This window comes from Lathamus discolor, chromosome 12, assembly GCF_037157495.1.
Source record: "Lathamus discolor isolate bLatDis1 chromosome 12, bLatDis1.hap1, whole genome shotgun sequence".
Lineage (NCBI taxonomy): Eukaryota > Metazoa > Chordata > Aves > Psittaciformes > Psittacidae > Lathamus > Lathamus discolor.
Window position 1 is genome coordinate 12,275,081 of NC_088895.1, and position 16,127 is coordinate 12,291,207.

Genomic DNA, 16,127 nt, shown 5'->3' on the forward strand with positions numbered 1-16,127 from the left:
GAGATCTTTTCCTCCAGGGATATTTTTACTGCAAGAACATTAAACTGTTGGCAGAAGACAAAGACACTGAAGTCACCGGCATTGTTCTTTCTCCAGTCCAAGTCTGACCAGTCTGGAACTTCATTTTTGGATGTGGTGCCTGATCTGGCCCTAAGGTAGCACTGCACCTTTCTATCTGTCCTGGGAAAAAGAGTCTCAGCTGAGGTTAGGATGCTGCTTACATGTATTTGTAAGTGAATATCACCTCCCACCTGCTATACTAATTGCGTTCTACAAGAAAGGATTGATTATTTCTTCTAGATCAGTACAGATGCAAATCCCTCTAGAAAAACAGTAAGAAATTCTGGGCAGACACAATGGACTTACTGAACAATTACTGATGACTCCTCAAACTGATGACGAATGTTCAAAGTAGCAGGTTAGTAGTTAGGTCATTGTTCCATATTGCAGCTTCCTTACCATTTGAGAACAACCCCACATTTAATTCTGCCATTGCAGGAATTTTGGCTGAGTTAAATGTGAGAAAAGATTTCGATTTTGAGCATGAAATTTCTTTTAACTGTGATCTCTGATACAACATATGCCATAGAAATGAGGGAAAAAAAACCCTGCAGTTAGGATGAGGGCCTCCTGATCTTCCTGAAGGATTCTACAGGCCTCAGTATGTTAGTGTGTGAAAGGATTTAATATAGATGGGTTTGGAACGGAATTAGTTGTATTTATACTTGATCCAATAAGGTTTTCTTTTTCAAACCGATTTAATAGTCATCAGAGCTGGGCTCTGAATCAGATATTCTAAAGAAAATTTAAATAAAATTTTAAATTTTGCCCATTATATTTTTAATTTAATTACATCATAGGCTGCTGAAATTTAAAATACTTATTTTTACTCCAAGAGATACCATTATGAAATTGCAAAGCCATATGTAACCCACTGCATTTATATACAGACCACTGGAGAAGTAGCTTTGGAAACAGAGTGTACCAGTCTGAATTATTGCAAGAATATCATGTTCTTGAAAGGCAACAGACATTAAATACCCAATACATGAGAATAATATGGAAAATCATCTGATTAGAACTTCAGGATTGATCCAGGTTTTTGGCTTCTGAAAACCAGATTTATGTAGAGGATGTCTTTGCAGCTGAACTTTTATGTGGTGACTTTAGCAGATTGAACCTGATACTAAGAACTTAAATCTGTTTGAACAACACCTGCATTTTCCAGCCAGGTATAATAAAAGGCAGCAAGCAGACCCCTGATGATCTAAGCAACAACATGATTGCTATTGTGCTTGACAAGGTCATAATCTGATTTCTGGGTATATATTAACAACAACAAATTAAGATACTTCCAAGAAGATGGATGTCCAACATCATTATCGCACATGTCTTTGAATAGCTCCTCTTTTCTTTCAAGAATGAAATCTGTTCTCTGAGTTGCAGCTGGAGCATGAGGGTAGCTCAGGCCACCCCAGATCTCAAGAGATCAATAGCGTGAGCAGCTGATGATCTAATTATGGATTATTTGGGTCAGACTCTTTTCTCCTGGCTAGTGGGACTTGATTGACTCAAAAGAGGTTAGTTCATTCAGTTCTTGGGGGTTACAGCATGTGTGCATCATTCCCCTAATAACTGCCATTCTATTAATCAGAACGAGAGTCAAACATTTCCTATAAGCAGTCATTTTGATTGTAGATGACATTTTGATGCATATCTTAATGATACCACGTGAATTGCTGGCAGTTGTGTATGTTATTATTACATTCCTATTAGTTATGTGTATTTTTATTAAAGCTCAGGTTTGTAGATGACATTTTGATGCATAACTTAATGATACCACGTGAATTGCTGGCAGTTGTGTATGTTATTATTACATTCCTATTAGTTATGTGTATTTTTATTAAAGCTCAGGGTGAAGGCATTTACTCATAAAAATACTGCTTAGGACCATTTCCTTTGCCACATTTAACTCTTCATTTTGCAAAGGCAAAAAACCAGGCTGTTACAGTGCATAATCACTCACGCACTCATGCTTTAAACTGCTCACAAACAAGACACATCATGATGTAGGGCTTATTACATATTTTGAATGTTCATTGCTTAAGAGATTGAAAAATATCGTGTCCTTGAATTACATAATAACCCAGAATGGATTCCAGTATTTTGGAGTTTTCCACAGTTGCTTGCACGAGCATTTTTACAATCTCTCTGTTGTTGTATTTTACTTCATATGAACTGTCAGCCTGGGTATTAATGTAGCACTCCATAAAAGCCATGAAGTCCTACCTTACAATGAGCAAGGCGATGGAAATGATGGGATACAGTAATCAGGGCAGTCTACTTTCTCCTTCCAAAATCCTGTTCAGGAAATCTGAAGGGCTCTGTCCGAGACATTACATCAGGAAAGTGACTTAAGCTGATTTATACCATCATGTAGGCAGACACCTTCAGAACTTTATGTTCTAGTTTTACACATGCGTACATTCTGTGAGGAGAGGACAGGGAGTTTATGGAGGGAAAAGCATTCCCTGGAAATTCAAAAGCCCAGATGATCATTCTGCATCTTTGTGTTTCATTTCTTAAGACACACACAAAGGAAAGGAGCAAGACACCTCTGCCAGAGCTCATCACAAGTTGCAAGGATTAATTTCCTGCCTTCCCACACTGATCACTTGGTGAGTATTCCTTAGAAGATAAAATGTGCTTCTGTCTTGTTTTGTGTTACTTAACTCTGTGATCACTCACCATCCCATCGGGGGGGAACATTTTGATGAAGGGGAGATTCCACCTCTGCTTATGAGCTTTTTAATAAAGCGGTTGTAACTTTTCTGCTCTGTGTTCAGATGTCTTGAGCTGATCACTGACTCACATTAGGGACAGCAGGAACTGCAGACATAGGTGCAGGGCTGCAAAACGTTCTCCTTGGCAGGGAGGGCAGTGTAGGAAGCTCCTGCCCCTTGTTCTCTGTGTCCCTTGCTCCTTGCCTGCTTCTCTCTACCACTTTGGTTGTGCTTTTACAGTTGTATGTGGCTATAAACTGAGTGAGTTAATAATCATCTTTCACCAAGTGACTGTGGTAAGCCTGAACATGCAGCCCCACAGAGAGTTGTGACAGCACAACTGAAAACACCATTTTCACAATCATTGTAATCTGTTTCGGATTATGGTGCCACAAGAGCAGGACAGTCCCACTTCTCTCAGGCTACAAACTGGTTTTCCCTAACTATTTAATAATGTGTATTGCTGCATGCTGATGTAATCCATCAATGAATACACTAGCAGAGAATTTTATAAGTCATCTGGGATAGGATTCTTCTGGAGGCAAAGCTGCTGTCTTCCATAGCTTTTCTCCCCAGCAGCCTGGGTTTTCTTTACAGCTGGGTTGCTCCACAGGCACTCTAAGTGGGAGTGTGTTCTGATCATGACCTAGCTTCGTTCCTGTACTTTAACCGGCCCACTCATCTTAGTGCAGACCCTTCTAACTTGTTGACAGCACTTACAATAATAATTTATGTCTAAAAAATGAGCCTGCAGGCAGCCTTTTACAGATACTGCACCGGTGGACTTGTGTGGCCCCAGTGTGTGGCTGCAAACAAGCCTGGAGAAGGGGTTTCAGAGGGGTTAGTCCTCCTAACCCTGTAACCCATGGTCAGTCGTACGAGTAGTTTGCTGATGAAGGTGGTTACAACTGGAGGAACCTGGCTGTGGGGACTGATTTTTAGTTACCATTAGTGCAGTAATGGCTATGAAGCAGCATTCCTACGGGAAAAGAAAATCCCTTCTGCAGAAGATGTTTTCTGATGGCTCTGCTTTGGGCAGATTGGCTGGGATTGCTGCTAGCTCTGCTCTAGTGGCAGGAGGTGTGAGTGTGGAATGCATCTATGTGCAGTTTGTGTTTAAAGCAGCCTTTTGAGAATGTTGGTTTACTGTCTGTGCCTTTAAAGATGAATTGTGCAGAGTGGGTTAGCGTATATCAAGTAATGCTTTCAGTTAAATCGGAGTTCTCGCTACAATTTCACTGGAGGGATTTTGTTTTTGGAGAAGCTTTGGCTGCTGTAAAACTCCACAGAGTTCAGCACACTCTGTGCAGCACCCTGCAATTTAAGCTCCATCCAAATGGTTTTTTTTAGCTTTCTTTTAGATTCCAGGTACAACTTATTGCTGGATTTAATCTCCTGGAAACCTACATCCTCATTGTATTCAGGGAGCAACCATAGCAAGTGCAGTAAGAGGGCAGGCTTAATCCATTCTTACTTACTGTGGGCTTTATCTCTGGCCAGTAATCACCCCCAAGTTAATTAGCTAATGTTGTGTTGAGGTATTCAATGTGTGCATCAGGGAAGCAGTAGCGCTGCAAACCACTCTATTTGTTGAATGCCCTTTTATAAAAACTGGATGTACCCCTATGGATTGTTTCAAACAAAGATAAATCACAGCAGCACTATTTACTGCAGGTAAGTGTGGCTCTGATGCAGCTGCTGTAACAAAGAAAAATTCCCTTATTATGAACTTCCAGTGTCCATGCCTTTCCATGGAGAATATCACATTGTAGTGTTGCTGAGCCTGCTAGAGTTTATTGGATCCTGACGGAACTACGTAGCAACAGCCTGAATGTCTTCTTAGTACGGAGAACATTTCCATCAAAACTCTTAGAGTTGCGTTTATTTTTTTTGCATTAATTAAAGATTTTTTTTTTTTTTTCTGGGGGGGGGGCCCAAAAGTAGAAGTTTTCTTTTGAAAATTTTAACTTTGCATTCAAAGTTGTGGGGTTTTTTTAAAACAGGATTTTTCATTTTTTTCCAAGAAGCGTTATGAACATTTCATTTTACTCCCCTGTGGTACATGTTTGTATCAACAAACAGTCTGGGTTTTTTTAAGGCCAAATTTATCCATCTAAACAGCAGGTATCACCACTGACCAGTTATTCATTAACTGAGGTTACCCTGGATTTGTTCTCACATATAAAAGCAAAATCGAATGCTCCAGTGACAAATCCGCTGCCTTCCTTTTTGAGGTCTAATTCCAACCAGTTCCATGCCAGCACACTGAGGTGTACACCAGCCAAGCAGAAGCAGCATCTTTGGCCAGGGCTGCCTGGGGTAATAAACCACAAGCACAAACTCCCTTGTCCCTTACCATGCTCTAAGCCAGCCACTTTTTCTCTTGTAGTGCTTTCACATTCACGCCTCTTCTCTGTTTGAAGACAACATTGACTTATATTCACAATCTCTTCATTTCCTCTAGATGTTTAAGAAAAGATAGAATTTCCTCTTATTTCTGTGCTAGCTCAGATGGTTAATGCGCTTCAGCTATAGCTGAAGTAGACACTTGTAGAAGACTGACAGTGTACACAGAATGGGCACACAAGTAAAACTTTGCCCCAGAGTGCTGTATGCTGGTTTAGAACAGAGAGCTAATCTTTGTTTGCATGCATGCATGCACAAGCACACACACAGTGGTTCTATTTAGGGCTGCTTCTCTTGATATTTATCTCTCTGGGATTATAAAAAGATCTCAAGATAAGAGAAAACCTCACATTTAGTTTCGCTGACTCCATTAGCTCAATGGAGGTACCTGTGCTGCTTTATATGGTTGAAAGTCCTTGTTATGATTTAATTAAAAGCTCCTTCAGGAAACGCCTTTAGGTTTCTCTGTATCCCATTTGTTTATCTGTATCTGTTACGACCTTTCTATTACATCTTCCAGTGAATTACCACATTGCAAATGTACACGCATTTTACTGCTGAATTACTCTTAGGGAGTGTCAGGGGTCAGATGAGGATACTCAGAGCAAGGACACCGACTGCTGCACTGGGAAATTCTGTCGCATTTGCTGCATCACTCCTCTGAGTTCAAATAAACCAAACCTCGGGCAGGACGAGGCTTTGGGGGTCTGAACTTGTGCTCAGGACAAGACTCAGGTGGTTTTCAGGGAGATCGGGTTGGGAATCCTGGACATGCCCAGGGACAAGGATTAGATCCTTAGTTTTGCTTCTGTTTTGTTCCGTACTATGGTTTGTTCATCTAGAAATGACTATAAATAGCAGCCACTTGTTTTTCTGGCTATACAGTCAAGAGGCTTTACTAAGAGTTGTTTGTAAATTAGTTTGAGGTTCTGTGATGGATGTTGCTATACCAAATAGTTTATTTTAATCTGGTTTATGCATATGCTGATATAGCCATGCTCACATACATACGGGCTCACGGGATCAGCTTCTCTTAAGCTGTCCGCAAATGCTTTACATGACAATGTCATAAAATCAGGGAACTGGATATTCTAGAGTTAGAACTTGATTCATCAATCATAGTAAGTGTATAATAGAGCTATGAAAATACGCATTGACACTAAATGTGATCAAATAAAATAAACAATATACATTCACAGCTACATTTGCCTATACCACTTATGTCAAATAGATTCCACTGGCATTTCTAGGTTTAGAAATATATACATATGTATACACTTTGTATTTGATTATTAGGTAACACTGGACAACATTATCATTGAAAAGAGTAAATATTGTGCAGGAGAAATGATGAGAATACTGTACTTTGACAATTCCCTTTATTCACAGCAGGGAAACTGCATTATTGCAACAGACTAATTCCATTTCGTTACGGAGTGCAGTATGCCTATAACAGAGAGCAATACAAATGAATTAAAAGATATTGATTATGTAGAAAATTAAGTGCAAACTACTTAAAAAAACATCTTAAGTGATTGGATGTAATAAAATGGTACAGATACAATGGCACAGCTGGCAAAGCAAGTGAGAAGAAAATAGTCACCCCACTGTAGATGTTCACAGAACCTGGCTCCTCACCTTGGCTTTTAAACTTGAAGCTTGACAAACAGTTTCTGCTGTGATCTGGACAGGTGGCAGTCCCATCACAGCGCAGGCACCAGCATTACCATTGCCTCATTTAGACTTTACATCAAGTCTGTGTGAGCTCTGGCTTGAAATCAGATTTGTTATGTCTATAAGCAAAGGCTAACGCTTATTTATGAACACTAGTTCTAAAGAAGCAAAGGTATTACATAAAGGACCACTGCTGGTTTAGATTACACAATATATTTAAGGGGCATGTGATAGATCAGAGGACTATTTATATGTACATTTGAAAGGAACTCTTGATTACCTAAAATAATTCTTCTCAACAATCTAAACAGCTCAACACTGCTAAGAAGGTACAGAAAAACAATTCGGCAATGGCATAAACTAAAGCTGTCTTGTTTGCAGGCACACAAAAGGATTCAAGAGTATAATTTTACTCTCTTAGACCAAATGAAGTCCTAAATTGGAAAAGCAGCTCCATCCAAGGTCGCCTCTGTTGTTTCCAAAAATATCTTGAAACAAACGTAAGAGGGGCACTTTGTTGGGTGTTATCTGGACATATATAGTTTCAATCAAATTCTTCAAGAAGTGTCAGAATAAAAGTCGAACCTTTGTTTGACACCGCCAGGTCACTGCAAGTGAATCCCTTCAGAGCTTAGAAATAACTTTGATAACAGAATTAAGGACTAAGGGATGTTTTCTTTGCACTTAAAGAAAAAGCCATGTTAATTTGGGATGGAATTGGAATCTCTTCTTAGCCATTTTGTAGAAGGGCTCTATAATCCTTTCTGCTACATGGGGTAAAGTGTTACAGGTTGTGTTAATGATCCCAGGAAAATATTTATAGTGCTTTTTCCAGTATAGGAGTTCTGCCTTTCCCTCCCATTGTATTTTACAATCAACCTTCACTTTGTTCAATTAAACCAAGCAGAAAAGAACCCTCAGTGTATATAGATTTTAAAGTGATGCATTTCACATACGAATGGTTGTAGTAAATAAAACCACAAAAGGAACAGGAAGCACAATGGTAAGAACCCACTATAAAGTATGCCACGCTCCACCTCTTTGTTAGAAGAATTCAGATTGCTTTCTAGTTATTAGCTGTGGGAGATATGTTCCTAAGGAGGCTTCATTTGGAGGTGATGCTGTCATTGCCCAGGAAATAATAAATGCCCAGTTCTCATTACTGTGTGCTGTACATTAACTTGATCTCTCACTGATTCCTGGCTCACTTGCGCAGACCTGAGCAGCCCATGGAAAATGAAAATGAAGTAGAGAAATCCTTTAGGACAGAAAGATGCAACATGAATGTAGAATATTAGTGGAACAGGTTGTCTGTGGGTGACTTTCTCATGCAGTTCTGTTTTCTGTTTAACATGCTACAAAAACACAGCAAGCTCTAAAGCAGGGAATAAGGGAGACGGGTACAATGGTTTATAAATACTTTAAAACCCTAAAAGTCTTGGAATGCTGCAGTCCGCAGCCTGCTGGTTTGGAGCATTGCATCCTTTATGTAGCAGTTGATAAGCAAAAGGCATAGTTTTCATGTGATTTTTAAAGCCTCAATTTTTAGACTCCCAAATTAATCAGTGCTTCTTGCTTTTGGGAATTCTTCACTAATGGCTCTACAATTTCTGCCTGATAACTCCCAGGAAATGCCTAAACACAGGTTTACTCACCAGAAAATGCTGCAATAGTGTAAACCAATTAAACTGCTGAATTATTCATATTGTATAACCTTAGAGTTACAACTGCTATTTCCAATAAACAGGAATCCAGTGACAAAAAGGCACTGAACCCCCACAAATTTTAATCGCAGAAAATACTGAGATTTTTGGGCTTTTGTTTGTTTTCAGTATGAACCAGTTGTAAAATGTATATGAAAATGGTGAGATTAATTCCGTCTTTATTTCTCTATGTGGTTATTATTTGCGTGTGATGTATGCCTTTCTGGTTTTGTTCTTGTTGCTCCCTAAGGGGCAGGCATATTTGCTATTCCATTCCAGAGAAAAGAAGTAGGGAGAGAGAAAGGATTTTATCTTTGAAAACTAAGATCCCATTTTCCATACTCCTCATCAACGGCATTTTTTCTGGTATTAACAAAATGTGCAGGATTTGCTTTATCCTATTTCAAGAACAGACCTAATGAAGTGCTTATTGTATAAATGAGTGGTTTGAAAACTTGAGCAGTCACAACGAAATGTAGAAGCTTAAACATGACACGTTATTCTGCAATGACAGACTGAAGCAGTGTAATAGACACTGGCCTGAGTAGCTCCATTTGCAGGAAAAGAACTCCAGTTCCTGGCACTCAGCAAATGCTGGTTCTGTGTCTCCTAATTTGCCAAAACATACTTTTTTCAAAACTATGAGGAATAGAAAAACAGAAAAAAAGGTAAAAATACACGTATTTTTTTAATATAAGACATGTAAGCAATGCCTTTAAACACAAGGTAATGCATAAAGTTCTATTTCAGTGCTAAACGGCATAAATACTTCAGTGCAAGACAGCCTCTCATAGATGCCCAATAAAAATCAAACCATATTGCTAAGAACTTGAGTGCTTGGATTGTTTGTGCTGGGAAAAACTTCCAGAACCATTTGATTTTTGTTGTAAGTTAGAATGTGTCTAATGAAACATTGATTTGTGTTGGAGGAAAGTCATTCTCTTGGGTAATTACAGTTCTTTTTTATCCTCTGTGTCTTATAAATCTGATGCTGGCCCTTTAATTCCTGCTTGTTCTGTCAGGAGGAAGAATACAGAGCTAAATCCAGCAGACCTTATTTTGGCAAAACTCCCACTGAAGTCAGCGAGGGTTTTGTGACAGTAAGGCCATGATTTGTCTCACAGTTCCTGCTGGTTATTTGGAATATGTCTGCTCCCCCCTCCAACCACCAGAGCTTGACATCACCACAGTGCAGTAGCTCACAGTGGTTTTATGTCTCTAAACTGGAATCATGGAAATCAGTGTAATGCAGCTGTGACAAATACCCTTTTCTACCCAATGACCTTGGAAGAAAAGGCATTGCCTTGGGAGCTTGGAAGCTGATGCCACAGAACTAAATGCTACAGAGACACTGAGAATTTGGAGAACTTTTTAAACAAGCTGGAAATAGGTCAAAATCGGATTGTTAAGAAACAACTACCCCGATGGGTGTTGCCCAGACAAGTGGTACCTTGTGATAAAATGTTATGATTTGTGTAATACTTCCTCCCTGGAACACTGGTATGTCCGTGAAAATGTCAATCCGGTTTCCATTCTGAACTGCAATAGAGAAAGGCAGCTGGAGAGTTAACAGCGTTCCTTCAGCCCGAAACCTGCTGCTACAAATGATAACACAGACAGGGCACACGTTCAGATTCCTTAGGTTTTTTCACTTAAGTCTGAGCAAATACAGAGCCAGCGGGAGAAACCAGATCTGCAGCCAGACAAGACAGTGGGGGAACAGCTTCCCACACTCGCTGTGTCAGTGTGTCCTGACTTTGCTCCCAAGGGGACACCTTTCAGGTGACAGCACTTCAGCCTCCCTGGTCTGTCAGTCATACATCTATCTGCCTTCACTTGGAAGCTGGCTCCGGACTCACCAAACACTGCCAGAGTGGTGATTTAGGAATTGGACTGATACTGCCAAGTGGCTCTGCATGGATCACCTGCTGCGGACAGCCACCAGGACATTAGCAGTGAGTGTTCAGCCGCTGTTCGTCTGGGCCAGACACAAAGCACTGAGCTAAGGAGAAGCAGCAATTCACTTGCAGAATACATTTCATGTTGCTTACAGGGTACTACACTATCCGTGCTTAGTAATCTAAACATCCTCATTGCAAAGACATCTTCTAGGCACTCAGCTGTGGCTGAATACTTCTGCTGTGTTGTGGTTTACAACAGCAAAAAGCATCACGCTGCAGGAAAGTTATTAAGCAAGCTCTGGAAATCAGTATGTTTAAACACAAATACAATAGCAGGGCTTAACTGTTATGATTGTGGGCAACTATGTGCAGAAGACTTTATTAGTTGTAATATCCATGTGAGTAAAGATATGCAAAGAAGCAATCCTAGATACGGGTAAGTTAATATCCATTTTATTTATTATCATTCAAGTGGAAGTAAAATGGTATCACTCATCTAAGCACAATAATCTGATCCCCAGATGGTAAAATGGCTTGGCATGCACCACAGAGATGTACTGTTTTCTCATGCCTGTTTCTGATGGCTCTAACTATTTAATCTCTCAGGTCCATGTGGAACGTGCCTGTAGCTCTCAAGACAGCTGAAGCCGCCGTGACTAAATAACACAAAGCTGCAGAATACTGTTATAGTTTTAGAGCTGGGATACTTCTCATCCAGTTCTGGGTGAAGACAAGGAGAAGCCTTTTGAAACAAAGCTGCTCATGAGGGACTGCATGGATCAGTGTTCCAACAGGAAGACATTTAGTAAGTGCTGGAGCCCTGAATTTAGCCATGCACATTTCTGACTTATTTGGACCTTCACAAGGAAAAGGCTGGTATTTCCCCATATAGTGCATTTAATCTTATTAGTTAACCAGTTAGGTTATTAATAACAACAAAGTAAAAAGAAATACTAGAGGTAAGCTTTTAGTTGCAAGTTAGTAAAGATAAAACTGTGATTTTTGAACTCTCCCTTCAAGTCATGAGCTAGGTTGAAAAGCCAGTGAACAGAATCCATTAAAGTTACATTTATTAAATGCCCACTTGTATAAAAAGCTAAAAATAGCATTTGAGTTTTTCCAATTTTCTTTTCATAACAGTTATTATGATTTTCTGCTTCATCTCAGAAGTCATTTTGCTGCTGCTGCTGTAGTGTATAATCTGTGTGCCCTTTCTTGCCGCAGTACAAATGACAGAACCTTAATCAGATCAGAACAACAATCACGTCATCTTTGAGTAACCAGCAATAAACTGTTTTTACAAGGAAGAAAGATGAACTATTTTTAGGGGAACTCTGAACAGAAAACCAGAAAATGATTGTACTCAATCTTACTCTACATCATTGCTATGAACGTCAAAAGCATTGCTTCCTCCTGGGCAGCAGGCTCATTAATGGCTTAGTCAGATAGGGTTTGTAGGGTTTTGTTTAAAGTTTCTACTTGGAGTATATAAAATTCCCCTTTCTCCCTGCCCTGTCCAGTGACTCTGAACCAGAGGCTAATTCCTGAGTAACCTGACTGCCCATTTTTGGTGATTATCCCATGTTTTCAGCATGTCTCATCTTTATTTGTCTGTGTTATCTTACTATTGCTGTCAAGCATTCAGCACAACCCTCACCCTGTGCCTGTGTCCTACACAACAGCCTTCCTTCCACACTCAAAGTATGCCTAGGGGAAAGCTGCAGCTTCTCCTTCTCCTGGGAAAGCTCAGTGCAGCTGTTGAGAAAGACTATCTTCAGCTATTCGGCAGCGTGGGAGGGCTTACATGAGGATGTCCTGGAAATCTAAAGATCTGAGACCCATTCCTTACACATACCCTGCGGTTCTGAACCCTTTGGTGGCAGCCAGATTAAATTTCATTAAATGACCCATTCAGGCCTTTTTCCTGTGGCCCTGCAAGGCTCTTGTCACTGACAATTTACCTTCTTTCACCTAGGAAATGTAGAAAAAAAGAATACCATGCAGTCAAAATGTAGTCATCAGGTTTTATTTTAGTTCTGTTAACAAATACATTGAATGCAAAGCCAAACCAGGGCCTATATAACCACCATCCTCTCTTCTTGATACAGAAAACAGCAGATCTCATAGTTGGGTATCAAAGAAAGCAGAATTATTTTTTAGGTCCTGAAAAGACATTCTGCTTCAGGCAGGAAAAACTAAGAACAACCCCAACCACCAAACAAACCAAACCCAAACCTATCAGGAAATTCAATAAGCCAAGAGGCTAAGGGAGAACAGCAGAAGTTCTGGTCCTGCAGACTTATCTCTCTGCTTCCGATCTCTGGTTGTGGCTGAGAGCCTCTCACCCGAAATGCTGAAGCGTGAGGGACAGTTTCAAGCCTCACCCACATTCCTTTTACCCTGGGTCAGCTCTGGGTCTCATGAGGCAATATGAAGGGCAGTGACAGTTGCCTATGGCTCACAGGTGAAAGCCAATGGGGACACAACCCTCCCTCGGTACCTGTTCTGCACACCCTGACACACACAGGAACCTGTGTGCTGAATATACATCCACCAGTAACCCTTCTTTGGGTGGTGTAATCACTTTGGAACCACCCTGCACTGACAAAACAGCTCAAAATGTCCTCAGTGGAGAAAGCTTTTAGTCAACCACCGTTCACATTTTCACAAGGGCAACTCAGAAAAAACAGAAGGTGAATGTGCAACAGAAATAATTTGTCAAAAACAACCACCAAAGATAATGGAAAAAAGCTCAGACTCCAAGTAATTGTTCTCAGAGCCTGCTCCTGACGCTGTAGCAATGAACTGTCTCCTGGAAGCACAATCACTTGAACTCAGCCGTGCAAGGAAAGTATGATGGGGAGTGTGCCGGCGAGGTCTGGGCAGCTCAGAGCCAATGGGGCTCCATTCTCACCAGTCACACTAGGTGAATAAAGACAATAGGGAAGGAGAAGGCCAAGCCAGGAGGTCCACAGTTACACAATATCAGGTCCCAGGCCTGCAAAAATGTAACCTTAGCAATACAGAGTAAGGAGCGGAGCAATTAGGGAAGTTTTCTGTGACCCTGGAGAAGGATTTCTTTTCCTTTGATCTCTCTGCAGATGCATGCCATTCCCAGCCTCATAAACCAAAGATTTACGATGAGGTTCACCCCAGAGCAGCTCTCACAGCAGATCTTCCTAACCACATGATGTTCTCTCTTAAACAGTGGAGGAAAAGCTTCCTTGAGTGCTGAGCTGCTCTAGCTGTTTATCCACCAAAACCAAACAACACACAGCAAATTGTAGAAATGATGAAAGCAACAGCATTTACTGAGGGTTTACCTTTAAGAAGCCATTGCAATGTCCTCCCACTTTACGTTGGTATCAGGAGCTCATAATACAAGCCTGTCTTTACCTCCTTCCTGGATGACTTGACCAATGGCTGTTTGGTTTTGTTGTTTCAGAAAACATTCCCTCTTACATTGCATTAACTGCTCAAAATCCTGCCACATCTTCATTTGCTTCATATTTGGACCGTGATTTTCCCGGACAACTTTCTGCTTCTCTCGTAATTTCTGTTGAAGATACAAAACTATCAGTTTCTGGGCTGGTTTCATGCCACAGGAACTGCTCACAAAGGCACCTTGGAGTGACAAAACATTTCTATATGCTACTGAAATACCATTTTGTTCGCGTTGCTGACACTCTCTGCAAGTGATAAATGCATCAACACCTGGGACTTGGATCTCTGTGCGCATTGACAAGTATTTCAGTGGTTTTAAACTAAGTAGCTGTCTTCTCTATCTGACAAGTTATGCTAAAATCTGAGCCCATTGCCATACAGAGCTCTTGCACTATCCAGTTGCAGCCTGCAATGGATTCATATCATAAAATGATAGAATGGTTTGTGTTGGAAGGGACCTTAAAGCTCATCCAGCTCCAACCCCTGCCATGGGCATGGACCCATTCCACTGGAGCAGCTTGCTCCAAGCCCCTGTGTCCAGCCTGGCCTTGAGCACTGCCAGGGATGGGGCAGCCACAGCTTCTCTGGGCACCCTGTGCCAGCGCCTCAGCACCCTCACAGGGAAGAGCTTCTGCCTAGTGTCTCCTGAACCTTCTCTTCTCCAATATCATGACATTATACAAACAAAATCAATGCTTTACAATTAAACCCACTATTGATTATTAACAGTGGCAGCCCAAACCTATACAAATTGCTCACAGACTGACTCAGAAAAAGGAAACTAATAAAAGAAAGCTGTCTGGTGTGAGCTGGAAAGCCTAACCTCATCCGTGCTCATCCGAGCTTCACGCAGGATTAAAAAGGGACAACTGCTTTTGTTTAACACTGCTGCGTTGATGATCCCTTGGCCTTTAATAACAGTGATCAGGCTGACAGGCTTGAAATTTATTGTCTTCAACAGGTTGCTTTATATACAACCTAAAATCTGAGCTGGCACAGTTCGTTATACCCATGTTTCAGTTTCTTATCCAAATGGTTTTCAGGGAATGTGCTGTCACATTAAGCTGTTTGACTATCTTTTGCAAGTGGCTCATGCTACGCTCTGCAGGAAATCAAGCCCTGAGCATGATCTCTTTTCAGGGTATTAGTTACCAATGCCAGCAGTAATGGAATTTCTTTGTAGGCTGCAACATGCTTTTTATAAAAGACTGACCACAGCCTTTGGGAATAAGCCCCACAAAAATATGCACTGCACAATGTTGTTACAAGGTAAAAACCTCATTCTTACCTTCCCAAGGTTTTCTTGTTCCAGGATCATTCGTGTATACTGTTCCCTAAAGGAAAGATAGGATAATTTGATTATGATTTTCTTTGGTTCTGTGTAATAGGACAGAATAATGATGCAGGCGTGGAAAATGATAAAAGTATTGGCAGGTTCATAAATGAGAGAGGAGGCACAAAGAAACATTTTTGTCTTTGGACAACATATCAATCCCCTGGCATCAGGATCAGATCTCTGATTCTCCCACTTGTGCGTTTGGGGTAAGTGATACTGGAGAAGATCTCTTACATTTTTGAAGCAGGGATGATCCGGGGAGACCTTATAGCAGCTCCAAACCACCCTATGATTCTATGATTGCTGATATATGAGATCTAGGTATATAATTTTATCCTTCCAGCTTGAAGACAACAGCAAGATCATTCAGATAAGATGTACTTGATCCCTTTCTAATAGTGCATTTATCCCGATGATATTCGGAGGTCAGCCAGTGGCCTCACTTGTACATGTGTCAGTTTACAAGTCCACAGCCTTTAATTGCTGTGAATGTAGCGTTGGAATGAGTGGGAAAATACAGGAATGAAGGGGAATAGCATTTCACCCCAGGTGTGGGGTGCGATGGATCCGCTGCACATTCCTCACTTTCAGAGAACAGCCATCACATTTAGGTGCCTAAATATAGGCTTAGAAACATAACTGTTGACATTCATTATTACACATCTTGGCTGAACACCTTTGTCTGTAACAAGTGGCTGGATCACTTTGACATAGGCAAACTTGATACCTGAAACCTGACAATATATTATGTAAACCACAGCGGCAGGATTCACATACATTGCTACACACTTATTTTAAAATGTGACAATAAAATTCACTGATTCACCTGAAAAAAAAAAGATCAGGTGTTATATTTGGTGAGTCACAGGTACACTGAGTG

General features: G+C 40.7%; 1 protein-coding gene and 1 long non-coding RNA gene across 6 annotated transcripts in view; one reads left to right on the forward strand and one right to left on the reverse strand.

Annotated features, from left to right (window-relative positions):
- The window catches only part of LOC136020805 (uncharacterized), a 63,800-nt gene that overhangs the window by 19,235 nt on the left and 28,438 nt on the right, over positions 1 to 16,127 (forward strand). For all 5 annotated transcript variants that reach the window (XR_010615494.1, XR_010615493.1, XR_010615497.1 and 2 more), the window contains 2 exons: positions 2,588 to 2,678; positions 11,074 to 11,272. This is a non-coding gene — a long non-coding RNA (uncharacterized LOC136020805). The remainder of the gene's footprint in view (positions 1 to 2,587; positions 2,679 to 11,073; positions 11,273 to 16,127) is intronic.
- The window catches only part of IFT81 (intraflagellar transport 81), a 40,736-nt gene continuing 37,086 nt past the window's right edge, over positions 12,478 to 16,127 (reverse strand). The window contains exons 17-18 of the mRNA XM_065692330.1: positions 15,200 to 15,245; positions 12,478 to 14,023 (exon numbers count right to left, since the gene is read on the reverse strand). Of these exons, the coding sequence (XP_065548402.1) occupies positions 13,841 to 14,023; positions 15,200 to 15,245 (229 nt within the window). The 3' untranslated portion in view covers positions 12,478 to 13,840. The remainder of the gene's footprint in view (positions 14,024 to 15,199; positions 15,246 to 16,127) is intronic.